Source organism: Diabrotica virgifera, chromosome 3, assembly GCF_917563875.1.
Source record: "Diabrotica virgifera virgifera chromosome 3, PGI_DIABVI_V3a".
Taxonomy (NCBI): domain Eukaryota; kingdom Metazoa; phylum Arthropoda; class Insecta; order Coleoptera; family Chrysomelidae; genus Diabrotica; species Diabrotica virgifera.
Genome location: NC_065445.1, coordinates 193,238,714 through 193,260,781, shown reverse-complemented (window position 1 = coordinate 193,260,781; position 22,068 = coordinate 193,238,714). Strand labels below are relative to the sequence as shown.

Here is a 22,068-nt window from a genome sequence, read left to right as displayed (position 1 = left end):
TACCCTCATTGACTGCCCTATTAATGTAATTTAAAATTTTTTGTTTATCTTCAACTTCGATTTTTTGTCAAAGTTTTTTCACCTATTTCTTGCTACAATGCGTTTTTTGGCTTATTTCAGATGCCCCTGATGATCAGAGCCCCCGCTTCCATATCTGCAAAGTGTGCAATGCACACGGGCGCCATCCTTTAGGGGCGCCAGAACCCAGGGTAAAAAATTGCAAAAAATTTGAAAAAAAAAAAAACAAAAATCAATTTTAAAATAAACGTTAGTAAGAAATTAAATAGGATTACGTATAAATAGAAGAAAAACATGAGAAAACAGAATACTTCGGCCCTTTAATAATTAGAGAACCTAAATTCCAGCTACTTCGCCTTATAACAAAAAGTGGAGGGAAAGAGATGGATTGGTCGAAATTAACTTTCATGGTTGTGAAATATTAGATAAAGAAGACGAAGGTATGGGCCATTCCACGAACATACGCCTGTTTTGGATTACTTCGACAACGAATATTTTACTGTGCAACATATGAAGTACGAAAGTAAATGGCGCTAATAATTATTCCAATAAACAACAATGTAATTTGCAATTTACTTTTGTTCTTCTTATTTTGCACAGTAAAATATTCGTTGTCGAAGTAATCCAAAACAGGCGTATGTTCGTGGAATAGGGTATATAATAAATACACACAAAATTTTATTAGAAGGTATATCATCCAGTTACTGCCGATTCCTATATGCAAGATCATGTCGGAAGTCAGGCATTTTAATTTATTTTGTTATGATTTTATTATGTTTGCTTTATTTTGGTATTTTAGTCTACAAATAATAGTCCATTTACTCACGGTTGTTGCTGTGAATTTTAAAGAACCGCTTGCATTGACATGAAAAATACACATTGGCATACCCATAATACACATAGCTAACAAGTCAAAGAAAAAAAGTGATATTGTGCCGATCTGTGCTTTTGCACTGGGGGGTCGGTTCCATTCCTTCTCGGGGGTGAAAAACATACGTTCAAAATAAGCCTGGAATTGGATGAACTAAGTAATTCTAAGGAACTTTTTTTCTATAGAATTTTTTCACTAAGTTAATACTTTTCGAGTTATTTGCGAGTGAATATGTTCATTTTTTAATAAAAACCCTGTTGGACGGTTTTTCCAAAATAACTCAAAAAGTAACTATTTTATCGAAAAAATGCTCTTATCAAAAAATAGCTTACAAAAATTTAAAAAATGGTTGGCACATGAAGTCTGTAAACCCAGTAGAAGCACCACAGTTGTAGCTAACGAAAAGTAGGTTCTTCTCCTTCAATTCCAAATCGTATATTTCAACGTGACATAACCAAAAAATGGAGCACTTCTAAGGGAAAGTCATAAAAACTTCTTTAAAGTGTTTAAAACAAGCTTTATATTTATTCTTTAATAAATTATATAGCATCAAAAGTAAGTAAATTATGCTCAAAATAAAGTTAATCCCTTTTTTTGGTAAAAGAAATCTCTTGGACAAAATTTTTTTTATCTTGAAAAAATAGCTTTTTTTTTAAATAGCTTAAAAATGGTGATACCAAAAATCTCAAGCGGTAAAAAATGTATGTTTTTCTATTCTGAATATTTCGTTATTTTTTGTTTTCCTGTAAAACAAAAATTTGTTAAGATATGGCTGTTCAAAATTTGCATACACCCGTGATTAACGACCTGTTCAAGCACTTTTAAATAGAGCAGCCTTATCAAAAAAACACTTTGAACCGATGAAACTTCAGATCATATAAACAATACATAAGTAACTTGTAGTGAAGCGGTAACGATTAATTTCATTTGGGACGCTAATTAGGGGATGATTTTCACGATTTTTTTTATCAAAAAAGGGACCGTCATTATTTTTAGCGTAACTTGTCGTTTATTTTTCGGAGGTAAGGCGGTAAGGTTATAGTGCTTTATTGCTTCGCTAATATGCTTTGATTTAGTGGTTCCAGAACTAAAGCAAAGCCGAATAGATTACAGTTATACCTACGTGATCAATCAAAATCATCTATGAACTCTACATCAAGTATACGACTACACGAAGATGAAATTATGTATGAAACATGAAACAACACAGGTTATAAAAGATGAGGTAGAATCGCCAGAGCTAGAAGTGAATATTAGAGAAATTGGAGTCTATAGGAATAAAAGGCAGATATCGAGCATCTAGTTTTATTAAATCTTGCCTAGGTATACTTTCGCTAACTTAGCATCATCAGGGGCATTTAAAATAAGCCAAAAAAACCATTGTAGCAAGAAGTAAGTGGAAATACTTTGACAAAAATCGAGGTTGATGTTAAAAAAAAAATTTTAAATTACAATAACGTAGACTTACTTCGTCAAATTAAGAAGATATCCCAGCAAAATGCAACATTGGCAAATTTTTTTTTTAAATTTGCAACTAATAAATAACATATCGCTCACTGAGTTCTATAGTGGCACATTTTCAGAAAATGATGTTTGTGATAACCACTACTTAAAAATCACGAAATTTTACTTTATATTAATTGAATGAAACCGGCATAAAGGTAGCTTGCATAGAATCCCCTAGATAGAGTTGTACCACGTGCATATTTCCCTTTATTTCGCTCGAGCGGCAGCAATATACCGTCACATATTTAATATGCCGTTGACTTTAGGTGTGTTTGTGTTACTTGTACGTGGAATACCGGCACTACCGGAACATTTAAAAATGCTTTTATCAAAAAATAGCTTACAAAAAGTTTAAAAAATGGTTGGCACATGAAGTCTGTAAACCCAGTAGAAGCACCACAGTTGTAGCTAACGAAAAGTAGGTTCTTCTCCTTCAAATTCCAAATCGTATATTTTAACGTGACATAACAAAAAAATGGAGCACTTCTAAGGGAAACTCATAAAAACTTCCTTAAAGTTTTTAAAACAAGCTTTATATTTATTCTTTAATAAATTTTATAGCATCAAAAGTAAGTAAATTATGCTCAAAATAAAGTTAATCCCTTTTTGGGTAAAAGAAATCTCTTGGACAAAATTTTTTTTATCTTGAAAAAATAGCTTTTTTTTTAAATAGCTTAAAAATGGTGATACCAAAAATCTCAAGCAGTAAAAAATGTATGTTTTTCTGTTCTGAATATTTTGTTATTTTTTGTTTTCCTGTAAAACAAAAATTTGTTAAGATATGGCTGTTCAAAATTTGCATACACCCGTGATTAACGACCTGTTCAAGCCCTTTTAAATAGAACAGCCTTATCAAAAAAAGCACTTTGAACCGATGAAATTTCAGATCATATAAACAATACATAAGTAACTTGTAGTGAAGCGGTAACGATTAATTTCATTTGGGACGCTAATTAGGGGATGATTTTCACGATTATTTTTTATCAAAAAAGGCACCATCATTATTTTTAGCGTAACTTATTTACTTTTGAAGGTATAAACTTAAAAAACAAAAAAAGAATGTTTCACTTTCACTTTTTATAAGCCTTATTTTTTTAAGAACATTTTGTTCGATAAAATACTTACTGAACTTACTGAAAAAACTCTATAGAACAAAAGTTGCTTAAAATTGGTCATTTTATCAAATTCCTTTTTTGACATTTCTATGTTTTTTTACCCCCGAGAAGGGGTGAAACTCACATCCAGGGCAAAAGCACACATCCGCACAATATCACTTTTTTTTATTTGACATGTTAGGTATGTGTATGCCAAATTCCATGTCAATGCAAGCAATTCTTTAAAATTCGGAAGTTTTGCAATATTTTACCGTGAGTGACTGGACTATAAATATGACTTCTAAGGTTCAGTTTTTTGCTATATTTTAAGCACCTACTTACCTTCAAAAAATAAATAGAAAACCATGATCCAAAATGCCTTAAGGGGCGCCAAAATCCTTTTTTGCACACGGGCGCCAGTTATACTTACGGGGGCCCTGCTGATGATGCTAAGTTCGCGAAAGTATACTTGGGCCAGATTTAATAAAACTGGATGCTCGATATCTGCCTTTTATTCCTATAAATTCCGTAATACGAAAATAATAGAGAAAAGACTAATAACCCGGTCTATATAGACATTTCAAATAACCAAAATTGCCGGAGAGCCAAATTTTGGTGGAGAGCTAGGGTATACCATAACAAATAAAGTTTAAAAAGTCCCCATCGATCCCATGTGTGCGTCAAAAGTTATTCGGGGTCAAAGGTCAAAATTTGAGATTTTTTGGATTTTTTTTAGAAAACGGTAAGTTTTATCAAAAAAAAAACCTTTAACCAAAGTTGTAGATCTTAAAATTCTCTACAAAAATAGTCCTTACTATTTTTTTCCTAAGAGTTGCCATTCCTGAGATATCGCGATTCAAAGAGTCACATTATACATGATATGCACACGTTTCCACACCACCTGTGAGGTAGTGTACTCGGCGCGTTTTTTTTACCGTGGTTTCCCCTGTAGGCCTACTCCACTAACTGTTTTGACAATTTTAGGATAATTTAAGGAAACAATACCGGTCAAGTTCTAGATATTACCTTATTATTGATATTGCTAATGATTATTAGGTTAACTATTGTTTTGATTTCTTTAGATATTTTAATCAGATTCATATTCTTGAAAGTCTACTTCAACAGTCAAGTCTTCTTCGATTTCATCTTCTTCCTCTTCCTCTTGCTGGATGTTCAAAAATTGTTCAAATGTGACTGAGTCATTGGTCTCTTCATTAAAATCACAGGAGTCTTCCTCTGTTGTACTAAACTGGACATTTGAGCAAGACTGACCTTGGCAGTTGGTATACACTAGAGAACAAACCAACCCGACTTTTTTACATCCACATTTGGCACTACAACCTTTTTTGCAATTGCAAAAAATAGTGTTAAGGAGTTTTTCTGGAGCAGGTGGGAGTAAGGTTTTAATCGGTTCCAGGGTATTATCTATTAATTTCAAACCCCAGTCTTCTGGATTCAGTTCATTGCCTAGCCATGTTTGAACTTGATAATATACTCGATACAAATGTTGAAAAGCAGATGCTGATGTTGGAGGAAGACATGATACTTGTACTTGTTTCTTGTTTCTCGTATTTTTTACAAAAGTTAAGTGTCGGTATTTATCAAGACAAATAATTTTTTTTGAGCTCCATAAAATGCAAGAAGAAAGCTGAAAGAAAGCTGAAATGTTAACTGACAAATTAACAGCTGCGAATATTGAAGTGAAACAAGCTAAAAATGACGCAGATGTCCTTATAATTGAGACAGCAATTGAAAAATTTAAGGCAACAAACACAACAATTGTAGTTGGTGAAGGTGTTGATTTGTTGGTACTGATTACTGCAAGGACTCCAGTAGATAAAATTATTTATTTTCTGAAACCTGGAAGGGCTCAACAGCGAACAGAGATATATTCTTCGAATAGTTTATCGGCTTATCCCAAATGCCAAAAGTATATTTTATTTTTACATGCGATAACCGGCTGCGACACTACGTCCGCAATGTACAGAAGGGGCAAAACGTCAGTACTTAAATTATTCGAAAAAAAAGAATTGACTGACTGCTGTAAAGTTTTTACAGAACTTGATTCTACACCGCAAACAATAATTACGGAAGGAATTCGCTTTCTTCTTGCGGATTATGGAGCTCCAAAAAAATTATTTGTCTTGAGAAATACCGATACTTAACTTTTGTAAGAAACAAGAAACAAGTACAACTATCATGTCTTCCTCCAACATCAGCATCTGCTTTTCAACATTTGTATCGAGTATATTATCAAGTTCAAACATGGCTAGGCAATGAACTGAATACTAATACTGATAACTAATAGATAATACTCTGGAACCGATTAAAACCTTACTCCCACCTGCTCCCGAAAAACTCCTTAACACTATTTTTTGCAATTGCAAAAAAGGTTGTAGTGCCAAATGTGGATGTAAAAAAGTCGGGTTGCTGTGGTCTCTAGTGTGTACCAACTGCCAAGGTCAGTCTTGCTCAAATGTCTAGTTTAGTACAACAGAGGAAGACTCCTGTGATTTTAATGAAGAGACCAATGACTCAGTCACATCTGAACAATTTTTTGAACATCCAGCAAGAGGAAGAGGAAGAAGATCCACAAGGAAAAGAAAAAGTTTTCCTGTAGGAAAGGAAGAAGATGAAATCGAAGAAGACTTGACTGTTGAAGTAGACTTTCAAGAATATGAATCTGATTAAAATATCTAAAGAAATCAAAACAATAGTTAACCTAATAATCAATAGCCATATCAATAATCAATATCAATAATAAAGTAATATTTAGAACTTGACCGGTATTGTTTCCTTAAATTATCCTAAAATTGTCAAAACAGTTAGTGGAGTAGGCCTACAGGGGAAACCACGGTAAAAAAAAACGCGCCGAGTACACTACCTCACAGGTGGTGTGAAAACGTGTGCATATCATGTATAATGTGACTCTTTGAATCGCGATATCTCAGGAATGGCAACTCTCAGGAAAAAAATAGTAACGACTATTTTTGTAGAGAATTTTAAGATCTACAACTTTGGTTTAAGGTTTTTTTTTTGATAAAACTTACCGTTTTCGAAAAAAATCCAAAAAATCTCAAATTTTGACCTTTGACCCTGAATAACTTTTGACGCACACATGGGATCGATGGGGACTTTTTAAACTTTATTTGTTATGGTATACCCTAGCTCTCCACCAAAATTTGGCTCTCCGGCAATTTTTGTTATTTGCCAAGCATTTTGATGTCTAAGTTGACCGGATTATAAGGCAAGAAGTAGAAATGAAATTGGGAGATGAACAAGCGGCCTTTAGACCAGGAAGACAAACAAATGACAACATATTTACCATCAGGAACCTAATCGAAAGATGCTTAGATACGGGGGAAATCTGGTATTAGCATTCATAGACCTAAGAGCATCATTTGACACGATAGAAAGACACATTATAGGGGAATGCTTGAGGAAAATAAATGTACCAAACAGATTGATAAAAATTATAGAAAGTACTTACAAAGAGGTAAAAGGAAGAGTACAAATAGCAGGGGAACGATCAGAAGAATTTAATTGGAATAGAGGTATTAAACAAGGAGATAGCCTCAGCCCTTTGCTATTCATAATCGTAATGAATGAATTAATAAGAAAAACTAGAGCAAGAACCAACCAACTACAGACAATAATTGGATACCATAGATTACAACCGGTAACAATAGAGTCCTTAATGTATGCGGACGACATATTACTAATAGCAGATTCCGAGAACAAAATGCAGAAACTAATGGATATATGGGTAGAAGAAATAGAAGAGCTAAAAATGGAAATAAACGAGGAAAAAAGTAAGATAATGATAATCAACGGCAAAGAAGATAATGAAATAAAGATAAAATGCAAAAACTCAGAACTGGAAATAGTTACAACTTACGAATACATGGGAAGTATCATTACTAACGACGGAAAAATAGACTGGGAAATAACAAATAGAGCAAAGAAATCAAACAAGTTATACTATGCCTTAGCCCCAATACTGGGGAAAAGAGAACTTGCAAGAGAGACAAAAATAAACATATATAACACAATAGTGATACCGACTGTGCTCTACGCAAGTGAAAACTGGACAATTCTGGAACAACATAAAAGCAGAATAAATGCAATGGAGATGAAACATTTAAGAAGGATAGTTGTAAAGACAAAATGGGATAGATTAAGCAACGAGACTATTAGGATAATGTCCAACCAAGAACCAATAATTAATAAACTAAAAAAGAGACAAATGAATTGGTATGGGCATTTGATGAGGATGCAACCCAACAGAATTACGAGAAGAATCCACGAAGCAAGGAACATTGCAAAAAGAAAAAGAGGCAGACCAAGAAAAAAATGGATACAGCAAATAGTAGAGGCGGGAAAAGTTAAAGAAAAATCGCTCGAGGAATTAAAAATAATGACCGAAAACAGAAAAGAATGAAAGAGATGGGTGAATGTAAATTAAAATAGCGATCCCAAATCCGACACCCTGATAGGGTACAAGGAAGGGGATAAAGAAAGAAAGAAAGATTCCATAATATATTCGAGCATTCAACCTACTTCTATTTTATTAGAGAAATTGTTACAAGCAGCGAACACGAAAAAGTTGGAATAAGATAGGGTGAAGTCAAAACAGAGCGAGAAATAGAAGATAAGGGAAGGAATGAGTGCAGTACTTTAGCAAGAAAATGAACACCACTGAAGATGCGCTAACTATACTGGCCAGTTAGCCATATTACACTTTTAGCCAAAAAATGCACAAGCGTCCAATACTCCACAAGGAGGGATGGCACCAGAAAAAGAGAGTCTCGACTAGAAACTGAAAAAGAACTGCCATCCTAAACTAATTTAGGTGTGTCGTGTACCCAGATACAGATTTAAAGGCAATTTTTAAGTGAACCTATGTCCATAAGAGGTACATCGAATTACATAGAATCACAAAACCAAAGCTATAGGGTTTTTTGTGGTATGCAGTCATAGTTAAAGTTAAAATATATGAACAAAGAAAGTTTTTGCTAAAAGAAGTATTCTTTTAAAGGATAGGGTATGTGTTTTTATTTTGCAATAAACAAATTTATCTATTTATATCGAAATGTACTAAAAATTAAAATATATCAATCATTATCAAAGGTCATTGGAATGCCCAATCAGAGCAAACGTATCCGCTGTACTGCGCATCTCACCAAAAATTAATGTTTATTTAAAAAAATTCCTGACGCCGTGGTAGTTAACCGATTTTAATTTTGCAAATTGCAAATAAAAGTTACGGCATTCTTCAATATTTATGTAGAAATAATTTCAACTTGCTATCTTATCTGCTTTATTTTCAGTCCTGCAACATTTTGAAAGAATGAATTTTTTTTGCGAAAGCTGGATTGCAAAGTTTATTTTACCAAGTCTGTTGAACCGATCTTAATGAAATTTACAGTATTGTTTTGATATATTATAAAGTTTTTTTGAGTGTAATACGAAGGTCCTAAGTGTAGCATAAATGGTTGAAAAACGTAAAATGCGAATACTTGTTTTTTTATATCTTTTTCAAAATTATGGCTATTTTGCATCAAGGGTAACAACTTTTAAATTTTTAGCTAATCCTATATTGTAGAAAATTTAATTAGGCAACTTTTATGTCATTACAATTTTTATCGAAATTGAATACTTTTAAAGTTATAATCAAAAAACGAAGAAAAAAGTCGAATTTTTCCTTCATTTTTTGACATTTTGATTATATTATTTAAACACTGTTCCGGACCTTTTTGAGTGGGAGGATAACTGAAATATTATTATATGAGTTATTTTCAAGCAATTTCTGCAAAAAAGTATGAATAATTACCTCGTAACATCCAAAAGTACTAATATTTTTGCAGATGCGCTCTGGTTTATTCCATATTCACGATAATTACATTTATTTATTTATATATTTTATGTGTACAATTTTTTACCGTTTTTAAGAAAGTCAAAACTTCACAAAACTTTTTATATATTTTCTTTTTCATTTCAGAGTTGGATTACCAGTGATGATTACCAGTACCATAATCATAACCATGTACTTACTAGTCTGTCATGTAATTCTAGGCTGGCAGTAAAACCTTTCAACAATGTCATGATATATTTAATCAATTGTTTATACTTTTTGTTTCAAATATGTATATGTAATTATGAACTACCTAGTTTATCCAGTTTATTTTAAATAAATGTGAATTTTATTTTTCTAAATTTTCATGTTGTATTTTATTTATTTGATATTAAAAATTAACCGAAGTTGTAGGCCAGTAAGGCATGGTATTTATAGGTACCTGTTCCTTATTATTTTAGTTGGTGCGAACTACTGGTGGTGAAATAATAAATATTTTAAATTAATTTTATTTTAGTAAACGACAAATAAGTAAATATTAACTTTTTTATAAATCAACTCGATTTGGGCAAATTTCAGTTTTCTAATTTAAGTTTGTGTCAATCAACGCTTCTAATAAATGTGTGTTTGTCTAAACTTTTGGTTATTATGTCTAGTAAACGAAATGGTAAAAACAATATTTCAAGAAACATTGAACATCATACCATTGGGAAACGTTTTAAAGAAACTTACATATATATTATATAATAAGCGTTTTAAAATATTAAAACAGTCGTACAGATCCTTTATTCTACTAGAGAATAATTCTTAGAAGGTAGTTATTCTGTCATAGAATTTCCAAAATTCTTTGATACGTTAACTAAAGCTCTATCTCCAACTTGGACCATATCACGTATAGGTACAATTTAATCTTATACTCTCACTAAATACAATCAATCGAAACGTGAAATAAAAAACATTGTTTAAACAAAATTTCCACGTTTTATTTTTTTACTGCGTCAGCTTTTATATTTTGTGTAATTTTCTTAATTCATATTTTATAACTTTTCTTCAGCTTTTCACTTTTACGTACCACGTCATTGTTATTAACATCACTGGTCCTGATTTAGGTCGAGTTACAATACCACTTTTTTATGAATTTTAGGTGAACATCATTGTAATTGGTATATTCAATGATATTATTTCAACAAAGTAAGCGTCTTTGTTTAGGTGCATATAAATGGTAAGTAATGAGTAAATTTCAAAATAAAGAGAATATTAACAGTTTTTTTTATTAATTTTACATACGTGGTTTTTTCCTCAAACAAGTATCTAAAAATTCACATCTACATAACAAAAAATAAATAAAAGAATATGTGTAGATTTATTTACTACAAAATAATCATTTACAATTTATAAAACAGTTTATATTATTTTAGTAAAAAAAATTAATCATTAGCAAACTTTTATTCAGAGTAATCATCCAAATATTGTGTTTGCTGAGAGTGGGGAAGATTCAAATAAAAACTGCAATATTTCTCTGGTATAGCTTTCTAGAGTACACAGCAACAAGATCTTTATACAGTGCGCTGTAATAAGTGTTACCCCTCCTTATTAACTTAATTATTTTTAGCACATAAGCAAAACTCTCGGACAGGTCGATTTTTTAAATAATCATAGTACACTATAGCATCAATGTTTCGAAATTTACGCGATCCCTCTTCAGGTGACAGGCACAACTTTGATTTGTTTAAACGGGAAAGTACATTATGTGACACCTCATTTAAAAGCTTTTAAAATACTGATTACAAAAATGTATAATACTTTAATCCTTTTTAGTGTAGGCGCAAAATTTCGATCGAATTCTTTTTAAACGCATTCATTTTTTATGCAAGTTATAAGCAGTTAAAATGGAGGAAAATATAAGTGCCCTATAACCCGCCGACAAGATACGAATTGCTGTGTTAATAGATATCGTCTACAATGGATAAGACACGAGAAGAAGAAGATATTTTCTTAAAGATTCTAAAACTTATCAGCAAATTGGAAACAATTTTAAAACTTAAGTACTATCTGAATGTGTTTATCTACAATTCTTAAATTAGTTTAATATTATTCAAAAGATAAACAATATTTTATATAAGATAACGTAAAAGAATGAACGCAGATTTCTTGAGACGAGTTTACAGTCCTAAAATGGTTACTAACTTTGATAAGTAATTAACCTCTTTACCAGCTTAATTAAAAGTGCAACAAGTTCATTTATTCACTAATTAATTTTTTATTCCAAATCTACTTAATCACCGTGTACTAGTCTTTAAAATTCATTTATTTCAAACCACGTTATGGCTCCTGTGGTGGAAAAACTTCTGTCGGGGTTTCTGTTGAGTGAAGGTCCGCATTGGGATGATAAAAAACAATGTTTATATTTTGTGGATATATTAAAAAGTACCATCAATAGATACGTACCCAGTACTAAAGAACATACTTGGGCAAAGCTTGGTAAGTTCCAAATTTTAACCCTTAATAAAACATAAACTATAAGAAAAAGTAATGTATTCCTTTGCATACGACACCTTTGGTGTCTAAAGGAAGTAAATAAACCATATTTATGTTAAAATAAAAAATCCTTTTTTTTATTAAAAAGTTAATTTATTTTTTGGCAATTTACTATTTTATTTCGGAAATAAACCACAGTTTGAAACTAAATTTTTATTTTTTTCCTACTTCCACTGCGGAAATCGTTATCAAAATACAAAACAGTACTAAATTAAACAAATTTTGTTTTTGTTGCTTGGTAAAAAATTCTTCCAATAATTTAATTTTATCTGACTGATTCATATTGACAATTCAGACATATTTTATGTCGTCAGGAGAGCAAAAAAATGATTTTTAAATATTTAAAATAGGTATTAAATGAGGCGTCGTTCAGGAGCAACTTTCTGGCGTTTATTTTTATCCCTATTGGTTCAAATTTCATTATCTTAATTTAATCCCTCCATTTTCAACCCTATCTACAGTTGCGTCATTATTCATCTAAAATTTTTAAATATTTCAAATAGTAGGTAATTAAATAATTAGTAACCATCCAGGAGCATCGGTATGGCATTTATCCTTACAATGATGGCTTTTAGTTTCATTCCTATTGGTAATTTTATTATCTTAATTTAATTCCATCATTTTCAACCCTATCGACAGTTGCCTCATTCTTCATCTTAAAATTTTTTTTTACAAAAAAATGATTTTTAAATATTTAATATGCCGTTTATTCTAACAGCGATGGCTTTTATTTTCAGTTCTATTTACAGTTGCGTCATTATTCATCTGAAACAAGGTGTAAAATGACGCGTATTTCAATAATGACGCAACTACTCTGTAGTGGCCCAGCACATAGTTACAGTTCTGTCGTTTTTGTATAATCTGTATGCAAAATTTTAGAAGTTAAATTACGCAATAAACGTATTGGAGATTCGTATTCGTAATCAGTAATTCGATATTCATAGTCAGAGCATTATTTTTGGTAATCAGAAAAAGTCATTCACCCACTTTCAATGTCAAGAGTTAAGTGTGAAAAATAGATGATGTTTGCGTCTAATTCAACCAGATCACTTCTTATGTAAATATTATGATTACAAATACCTTTTCAAGGAAATATTATAATAAAACTTAATAATTGTTGCTTCTGTATTTTATAAAATAAAATAAAATTTGAATTATGGTTCTGTTTGGAATAATTACTTGAGAATAATAATTATGATTGGGATCCAAAATAATACCTAACCTAATCCTAATCACCGTAAAAACCTAATAACCGGTTTTTACTTTAAAAATAAAAAACCGGTTATAACCGGGACAAAAAAACAACCGGTGAAACCGGTTATTGCGAAGTAAAAAAAAACCGGTTTTAGGTTTAAACCGGTAGGTTTTTCCCATCCCTAATCGGGCCACCCAGTGACGAGCACCCAGGTAAGACATAATATTATTTTAGCCAAAATTTAATCTATGACATAACGATTAATTTAAAAATAACAAACAAAGTTGATACAGATAAACAATACTGACAATAAATATGGGTTATTAGTTTAAAAAATCGAGAAAAGCTTTTAAACTTACCAGATTAACAACTTGTTATTTCACCGCACTACTACACTATACTCTATTTCTCCTGATTTACTGGAAGTCCAAAAGGTCTGGTCTTCTAATCTTCTTTTCTGTGAAATATCGAGAAGATCTGTGGCCAACGGATTTGGATGGCAAGATAGTCTGGTCTTGTATCCAGAAATTCAGAATTTACAGCAGATATTGGTTCGAAAAACGTTTTCTAACTATAAATCGTGGTGTAATCTGTGGTTCCTAATATTCCAAGGGGCATCGCAGATCTGACGCAGTACTTTAGATAGGAAAAGTTTCTATATGTTGGTATTAGTTGTTGTTATTTTAGTTGACTTTGTCAAACGCTTTCTTAAGATTCACGAAATATAAATATGTTTGTATTACTTGTTGTTGTTTCAGTTTACCTTGTCGATTGCTTTCTTATGGTCCTTAATGCATTTATTTTAAGATTTGTCTTGAACTTGCCTTATTATAAATATAGCGTCGGTGCATAATATTCCCGACTTAAAACCTTGTTGTACTTCTGCTAATGTTATAATTTCATTCCGTTTGTTTGTTATCAATTTAATTGTTAACTTTAATGTTGTGTTTTATAAGTAAATTCCTCAGTAAAATTCCAGGTTCGATTTGTCTCATTTTCTGAAGAGAAGTATCAGGATGCTTGATTTCCATTCTTATCACGTAAAGGAAGCATTAAGGAAATCAAACCACCAGGAGAGGACAGAATAGCAAACGAACCCCTAAAGTATGGAGGACAAGATCTGACTAAATAACGTGGTATTCTCTTTTTTTTATTATTTTTTGTATAGGTTTTAACAGTTATTTAGTCAGATCTTGTCGTCCATACTTTAGGAGTTCTTTTGCTATTGTGTCCTCCACTACTATTTCTTCGTTAGTCGTAACTTCAGGTGTTGGTGGTTCATTATCGCTAGCAAATAGAGATCAGAAGTACCTATTCTGCCCATGTTTCTTTTCAAATGTGTTTATTTTATTAATTCGTTAATATCTTGCCTTTGTCCTCTGATCATTCTGCATACTTCTTTTTGCGTTCCGTAGAAGTCGTATTAGCTAGTTATAGCCTAATCGGGATAGCATTTGACCTTGCATTACGAGCTGCCCCAAATTTTATTCTTCTACTCTTTAGGGGGGTCAATAGTAGTATAAATTTAAAATGTCGATTGAATTTAACCGTTGCGTTAGCCGCCATCTTGATTTTAAACGAGAACCGTTTATGCTCAATATCTCCTCCATTTTCAACTTTTCGACAAAAAGTGTAAAAACTAGAATTGTTGAAATGTGATTTGCTATAATTTCGTTTTTATATTTTTTTTTTTCGTGCGGTCGTTATTTTCCTAGTTATAGGGAATAAATAGTGACAGTTAGAGCATAATTATGGATTTATTAAATTATCTCGCTTATTATTAGTTTTACCACAAATTTGAATAAATACAAAAATGAAGAGAATTAAATTTTGTACAATTTTGATTTGTTTCATTTTTTTTGATAAAATCAATATTTAAGGTAGTACGTATGCAGTAAAGGCGCGAGCGTAAGACCTGATTGATTTTATAGCAATGGTTTTTGTTCAATATTTCCGCCATTTTCAAGTTTTCGACAAAAAGTGAAAGGAATGAAATTGTTTCAATTACGATTTATTACAATTTTTCGAGAGAACCATTGGCGGGTCTACGAGTGGGGGGGGGGTGGAAAAGTTCCCTCCAACGAGGTCCAAAATTTAAAAAAAATTGTTGAAATATTAAAATATGTTAGCTGACATGAAATTTAATTATCGACAGACAAATTGAATCAATAAAACCCACTAGTTAATAAAATTAAGTAAACTTAATGCATATAAGTTATTTTTTATGTCTTTTATGTACTTAGTTTGGTTGGTGTTTCATTGGAGTTTCAAAAATTGTATAAAATATAATTCTCTTTATTTTTGTTTATGTACAATTATGTCGTAAAGTTAATAATAAATGAGACAATTCAATAATTATGCTTCCCCTCCGCTTCCACTATTTCCCCCCTTAACTCGGAGAATATTAATCGCATAAAAAATTGTTGGAAAGAAATTGTGGGAAATTGCGTTTCCAACAATTTTAGTTCCTACCGTTTTTGTCGAAAAGTTGAAAATGGCGGAGATATTAAGCAACAACAGTTCTCGTTTAAAACAATATAGCGGCTAATCGAGATTTTAAATTTACACTATTATTGATCTCCCCTAAAGGACAGAATTATAAAATTTGCTGCAGCTCGGAAACAAGATTCAATCTAGTAATTATGCTCCCCCCACCACTTTTTACTATTTTCCCACTTAACTCGGAAAATGTCAACTGCATGAATAAAATTGTTAAAATGAGATTGTAGGAAATCATATTTGGAACAGTTTTAGTTGAAAATAGCGTAGATATTGAACAAAAACAATTGCTACAAAATTAACCAGGTCTTACGCTTGCGCCATTATCGCATACGTACTAGCTTAAATATTAACTTTAGCAAAAAAATGAAAAGAAATTAAAATTGTGTAGAATTTAATTATCTCAATTTTTGTCGTAAAACTAATAATAAACGAGATAATTCAATAATTATGCTCTAACTGTCACTATTTTTCGTCATAACTCGGAAAATATCGACGGCACGGAAAAATTGTAACAATAGAAATAATAGGAAATCACATTTTCAACAACTTTGGTTGTTACACTTTTTGTCGAAAAGTTGAAAATGGCGGAGATATTGAGCAAAAACAGCTCTCGTTTAAAATCAAGATGGCGGCTAACGCAACGGCGGAATTCAGTCGAGATTTCAACTTACACTACCATTGACCCCCCTAAAGATTAGAAAAATAAAATTTGGGGAAGCTCCTAATGCAAGGTTACGCCTGTTATTCGTCTAACCCGACTAGACTATTATAGGTGTAAATTAAAAAATTGTTTTAATCCCTTAACCACTGACATGTGGCATGCCATACCGCGCCGAAAATATAATTTTGTTGTAAAACCTGTTTTATAAAAGATTTCTGTAACACTATCTGTGTACATTCAAATACCTATGTAAAATTGTACCTGCTCTCAACTAGTCTTTGAGCCACATTGATGTGTACAGTGTATTCTTTCGCTATTATTATGACAGAAAGTTCATCCAGTTGTACACTTTCAACTGCTTTCAACATTACTTTACTATTTTTTTGGTTACCGATGCTTAATTGCTGTGCGTTAGTCTCGCTAAAACTCGAGAATGACTGGACCGATTTGGCTAATTTTGACGTTGAATTTTTTGTGGAAGTTCAGGGAAGGTTCATACGGTTTTATATTATCATTTTAGTAGCCACCAAAATTTTTACAACTATAATGTGTAAAATGCTCTTTTTACAGTGTTTGTTGCCATAATCGTCCGAAACGACTCGACCGATTTTTATGAATTTCTGCAAATATACTCGACCGGACCGGGAGTAGGTTGTTATCTATATTTCATACCCGTGCGTCTTAAGGGGGGTTGCCCCCCTGATATTTATTTCTATTTTTTCGGACAAACTCTTTTTTTTTAATTTTATAAATTTTACATGATGTGGAACGTAAAGATACATACAACCCTAAATTTTCACTTTTCTATCACTAACCGTTATTTTTTAATGGTCATTTAAATATTTTACATCTATATAAACAAAAGAAAGTCGTGACAGTTACCAACACATAACTCGAGAACGACTGAATAGATTTTTATGAAATTTTCCACGTTTATTCGATCGGACCGAGAATAGGTTGTTATGTATTTTTCATATTCGTAAGTCGTAACGGGGGCTGCCCCCCTAATATATTTTTTTATTTTTTTGGTCAAACTGTTTTTTCTTAATTTTGTGTGATGTGGAAGGCAAAGGTAAATGCAACCCTAAATTTTCACTTTTCTATCTTCGACCGTTATTTTTTAATAGCCATCTCAAATTTTGCATCTTATATATAAAAATCAATTGCTGTGCGTCAGTCTCGCTAAAACTCGAGAATGGCTGGACCGATTTGGCTAATTTTGACGTTGAATTTTTTGTGGAAGTTCAGGGAAGGTTTATACGGTTTTATATTGTCATTTTAGTAGCCACCAAAATTTTTACAGCTATATGTATAAAATGCTCTTTTACAGTGTTTGTTGCCATACTCCTCCGAAACGACTTTACTGATTTTTATGAAATTTGGCAGGTATGTTTGATCTGACTGGGAGTAGGTTTATATCATATTTCATACCTCTACGTCATAAGGGGGTTGCGTATGACGTCATAACTCTCAGAATAATTACGGGAAAAATACGAATTCCGTGAAAAATTCCGAACAGAACCGTACTAAAATTTTTTCCCCAGCTCAATCGGTGTTCAAAATACAATATTTTAAGCCGTAGAAATATTCTGAGGACAGAAAAAGAACGAGCAATAAATTTCATCGAAGAAAAGTGCAACTGTTTAACTTTTGGACTTAAATTGGGCAAAATATGAATTTCTTAATTTTTCGAAACTTTCAAAAAATATCTCTACCGAACTTTTCTGACGAACGGCAAGCAGGAGAAAAGCACACGAAAAGAACAAGCAGCAAATTATAAAATTTTATTTAATTTCAATTAATTTTGTTTCATTTTATTTAATTTTATTTAATTTAAATACTTTATTTATTTTCGTTTATTTTATTTTATTTCATTTTATTAAATTTTAATTATTTTATTAGATTCTATTTATTTTTTTTTTTAATTTTATTATTTTTTAAATTCATTTATTATTTTTATTTAAGTGTATACTCTTTAAGAGTTTAGTGTAAAAAGCAGAGAATAGTGCTGTGATGTTATTGCATGTTAGTTGTAGTGCATTAGTTGATAGATATAATAAGAGTAGGCCATAGGGTATGCCTTTAGATTTAAGTATTTGTTGTTATTAAGTTAGGTCAGAGAATAACTGATAATTGGTCATTTGTGACCAGATAGCAGTATACAAACATCGTACAGATGTTATAAAAAAAAATTGAAGTTTATTCAGTTTTATTTATTTTTATTAACTTTTATTCAATTTTATGAAATTTTGTTTCATTTTATTTAATGATATTTAATTTTAATTTTATTTTGATTAATCAACACATATTTTGGACAACCCCGAACCCAATTATAAATACAGGGTTGTTTTGAATGTAAATCAAATAAAGCTGTTATATTCATTACAAGATAAACAAATTTAAGATTGCAACTGTTGCACTGCAAATTTTATTTTGTTACTTCTAACTAAACTTTATTACTTCAAACATCACGTGTAATTCATTAAAAATAATAATAAAAACTCATTCACATCGAGCATTTTTTGTTTATTAATTACGAATTCCTTTTGTTTATTTTAAGTTTATTGTTTACAAAAGTTTGTTTTTATCTATTGAGGCAGTACGAAGTTTGCCGGGTCAGCTAGTTCAGTTATAAAAATGTTTGTAAGAACCTCCACCGTTTTCTTAATATTATGTATGCGTTCATAATGTTCTTTAAAAAATAAAATTATAACAGCCACCTGTATATTGGCTCACAATCTCCCGGACTATCATGTTCCACAAGTATTATACAAGTAAATTTGACTTAGTCAAACCACCGCTGATGGTTCCCGCTCAGCGTCAGTTAAATCTAGGTCAGCGCGAGAGACACTCCTCCGCTGGTTCTTTTCATTATTTTTAACTCAATGTATTAGTTATTTTACGCTGTTAGTATTATTTCAATATAATCTAAATCACTAAGTGGCTTCGTAATTTCCGTGTACCCACCAACCCTTATGTCGCAAAATCGGGAGAAATGCTCGTTTGTATGTGAAATAGTGCACTACTTAGGCCACATCATTACCCTCGAAGGTATTTCGCCGAATAATAAGAAAGTAGCTGCCATAATTAACATGCCTCCTCCTAATAACGTGAAACAACTCTTAAGTTTCTTACAAACTTGCTCATGGTACAGGCGTTTCATAGAAAATTTCGCGGAAATTTCAAAGCCGTTAAGCACTCTGACAAAGAAGAACTTCAAATGGACCTGGGAGCATAAACAACAAGAAGCTTTCGAAACACTTAAAACTTTACTGTGTTCGCCACCAATTTTAAGACAAGCGGACAGCAGACTACCCTATATATTGCGCACAGATGCCAGTGGTTATGCAATCGGTGCATGTTTATTCCAGGTGGAGAATGACGATGAACGACCGTTGGAATATGCATCTAGTCTCTTGACTTCCGCAAAGCAAAACTACAGCACAACGGAACGTGAAGCCCTTGCTGTTGTGTGGGCTGTAAAGAAATTCAGAGGTTACCCCGAAGACGCTACCACCACTGTTGTTCACTGTTGTACTCTCAAATGGATGATGTCTATCAAATCGCCAACCGGACGCCTCGCTAGATGGGCTCTAGAACTAATGCCTTATGATCTGCGCGTAGAGTACATTGTTGGTAAGAAAAATGTGGTTGCCGATACGCTTTCGCGGCCACCAAGCAACGAAACCGAAGAAACAGTATAAGTAAGCTATGTTGTAGCCGATTTTCCTACATTTAGCGCTGCCGATATTCGACAATTGCAGGTATCTCACCCCAATGTCGAGAAAATAATAAAAGGGCTTGAAAAGTGGGTGGAGAGAGGATATGTGATGTCATATGGACTTTTGTACCGCTACACCCCAGACATTGATGAAGACGAGCCACAACTTGTAGTAGCTAGTGCTCGTATTCCACAAATTTTAAAACAATACCATGATGCTTATACAGCTGGTCATTGTGGTGTCGAACGCATATATCAGCGCATCGCTAAAATATATTTTTGGCCTGGTATGCTCAGAATAATAGCTGGTTTCCTACGTAACTGTGTAGACTGCCAGAAATTTAAGCCTACCAACTTAAAACCTGCAGGCCTACTACAGACGCCTATACAGTCTCAACGCTTCGAAGTACTTAGCATAGACCTGTTTGGACCATTACCAGAAACTACAGATGGTTACTGCTGGGTATTTATATTTGAAGATGTCGCAAGTCGATGGGTAGAACTTTTTCCGCTAAAAACAGCAACCGCTGCCGCGTGTGCCAAGTGCCTAATCGACGAGGTCATACTGAGGTACGGAGTGCCTCGACAGGTAATAAGTGACAATGGCGTACAATTCGCCGCACTCGTAATACAAACGGTCGCAGAGTGTTTCGGTTTCAAACAATCGCTGATCCCTGTGTACCACCCTGCGTCAAATCCCGTTGAGCGTAAAAGCCGCGACATGAAAACGCAACTAGCTATCTTATCTAAAGATGATCATACGGTTTGGTCAGATAAACTCTCCGCCGTACGTTTCGCAATGAACTCTGCCAAGTGTGAATCCACCGGTTTTTCGCCGGCCTATCTAACATTTGGACGCGAGTTACGCACTCCGGATGATGCCAATAGAGACTTTCGTGCGATAGTGCAGACTGAAAACTTTGTGCCGCAAATCACTCTGTATTTGCTTACCCTTAGTGATACGTTACGCGCCGCGCGCGAAAAGCACGAACTAACCCAGGACCGTAGAAACTCGTACCAGAACTCTCATCATCGTGATGTCGCTTTTAATGTGGGTGATCAAGTTCTCGCAGACACTCACGTTCTAAGGAAAGCAAGCAAGATGCGCACATCTAAATTTGTGCCGCGTCGTGATGGACCTTATCGCGTGTTCGCATAGTGACTCCTACAACCTACGAAATCGCTTCTGTCAGCAACCCAGATGTACCTGTCGAAAAGTACCATGTATCTGCTCTGACACCCTATCGTGCAGACCCTGAAGAAGCTTCTCAAGAGCCCATTAGGCCCATCTGTAGAAGAGGACGCCCTAAGATGAATACCACTACCACATAGATTCTTGCCCCACATTCGAAACGATTATGTGGTACAAAGCGGGATACTATAACAGCCACCTGTATATTGGCTCACAATATCCCGGACTATCATGATTCCCCAAGTATTATACAAGTCAAACACACCGCTGATGGTTCCCGCTCAGGTTCAGTTAAATCTAAGTCAGCGAGAGAGACACTCCTCCGCTGGTCATTCTTTTCATTATTTGTAACTCCATGTATGTATTAGTTATTTCACGCTGTTAGTATTATTTCTACAGCAGTGCGAGGAATCATTCCGTAGTTAATGTATAAAACAAAATTGTTTTAGCAAGTCACTTACTGTCACTTGTTACAACAGCAAGTGACAGTAAGTGACTTGCTGTTGCGTTTAGTAAATTTCAATTTCCGACTTATCATCGACTTATTTCGTATGCTTTAAATGGTGACGCACAGGTAAAGATTCGCGGACTCAACTGTATAAGCCAAATTCATATTAAAAACAAAGGAGAATAGGCTACAGTATGGCATATCGTATGTCAAAGTCTACGTCCTGAAACATCCATGTCAGTAGTTAAACGTTAATTATGCATTTGTGTAATAAAGCAAAAATCGTAATCAATGAAGTTAATGCATGTTTTTACAACGACAGTCAGACAACAATATAGCTAATTATGTGTTAACATTGTATTTTAAAAAATAATAGCGCTCACCCAATTAGTATGTATGGGAACGTTGGCATAGTTAAGGGGAGGGTACGAACTTTCGGCTTCAATGCTATTTAAATTGGATTCTTTT

The 22,068-nt window shown here is 32.9% G+C and overlaps 2 protein-coding genes across 5 annotated transcripts in view; both read left to right on the top strand.

Moving 5' to 3' along the window:
• The window catches only part of LOC114330328 (P protein-like), a 214,929-nt gene extending 205,220 nt beyond the window's left edge, over nt 1–9,709 (top strand). For all 4 annotated transcript variants that reach the window (XM_050645783.1, XM_050645780.1, XM_050645781.1 and 1 more), the window contains one exon: nt 9,491–9,709. In XM_050645783.1, the coding sequence (XP_050501740.1) occupies nt 9,491–9,575 (85 nt within the window). In that variant the 3' untranslated portion in view covers nt 9,576–9,709. The remainder of the gene's footprint in view (nt 1–9,490) is intronic.
• Nucleotides 9,710–11,473: 1,764 nt separating this feature from the next.
• LOC114330340 (regucalcin-like) overlaps nt 11,474–22,068 on the top strand; it is a 31,735-nt gene continuing 21,140 nt past the window's right edge. The window contains exon 1 of the mRNA XM_028279667.2: nt 11,474–11,824. Within this exon, the coding sequence (XP_028135468.1) occupies nt 11,668–11,824 (157 nt within the window). The 5' untranslated portion in view covers nt 11,474–11,667. The remainder of the gene's footprint in view (nt 11,825–22,068) is intronic.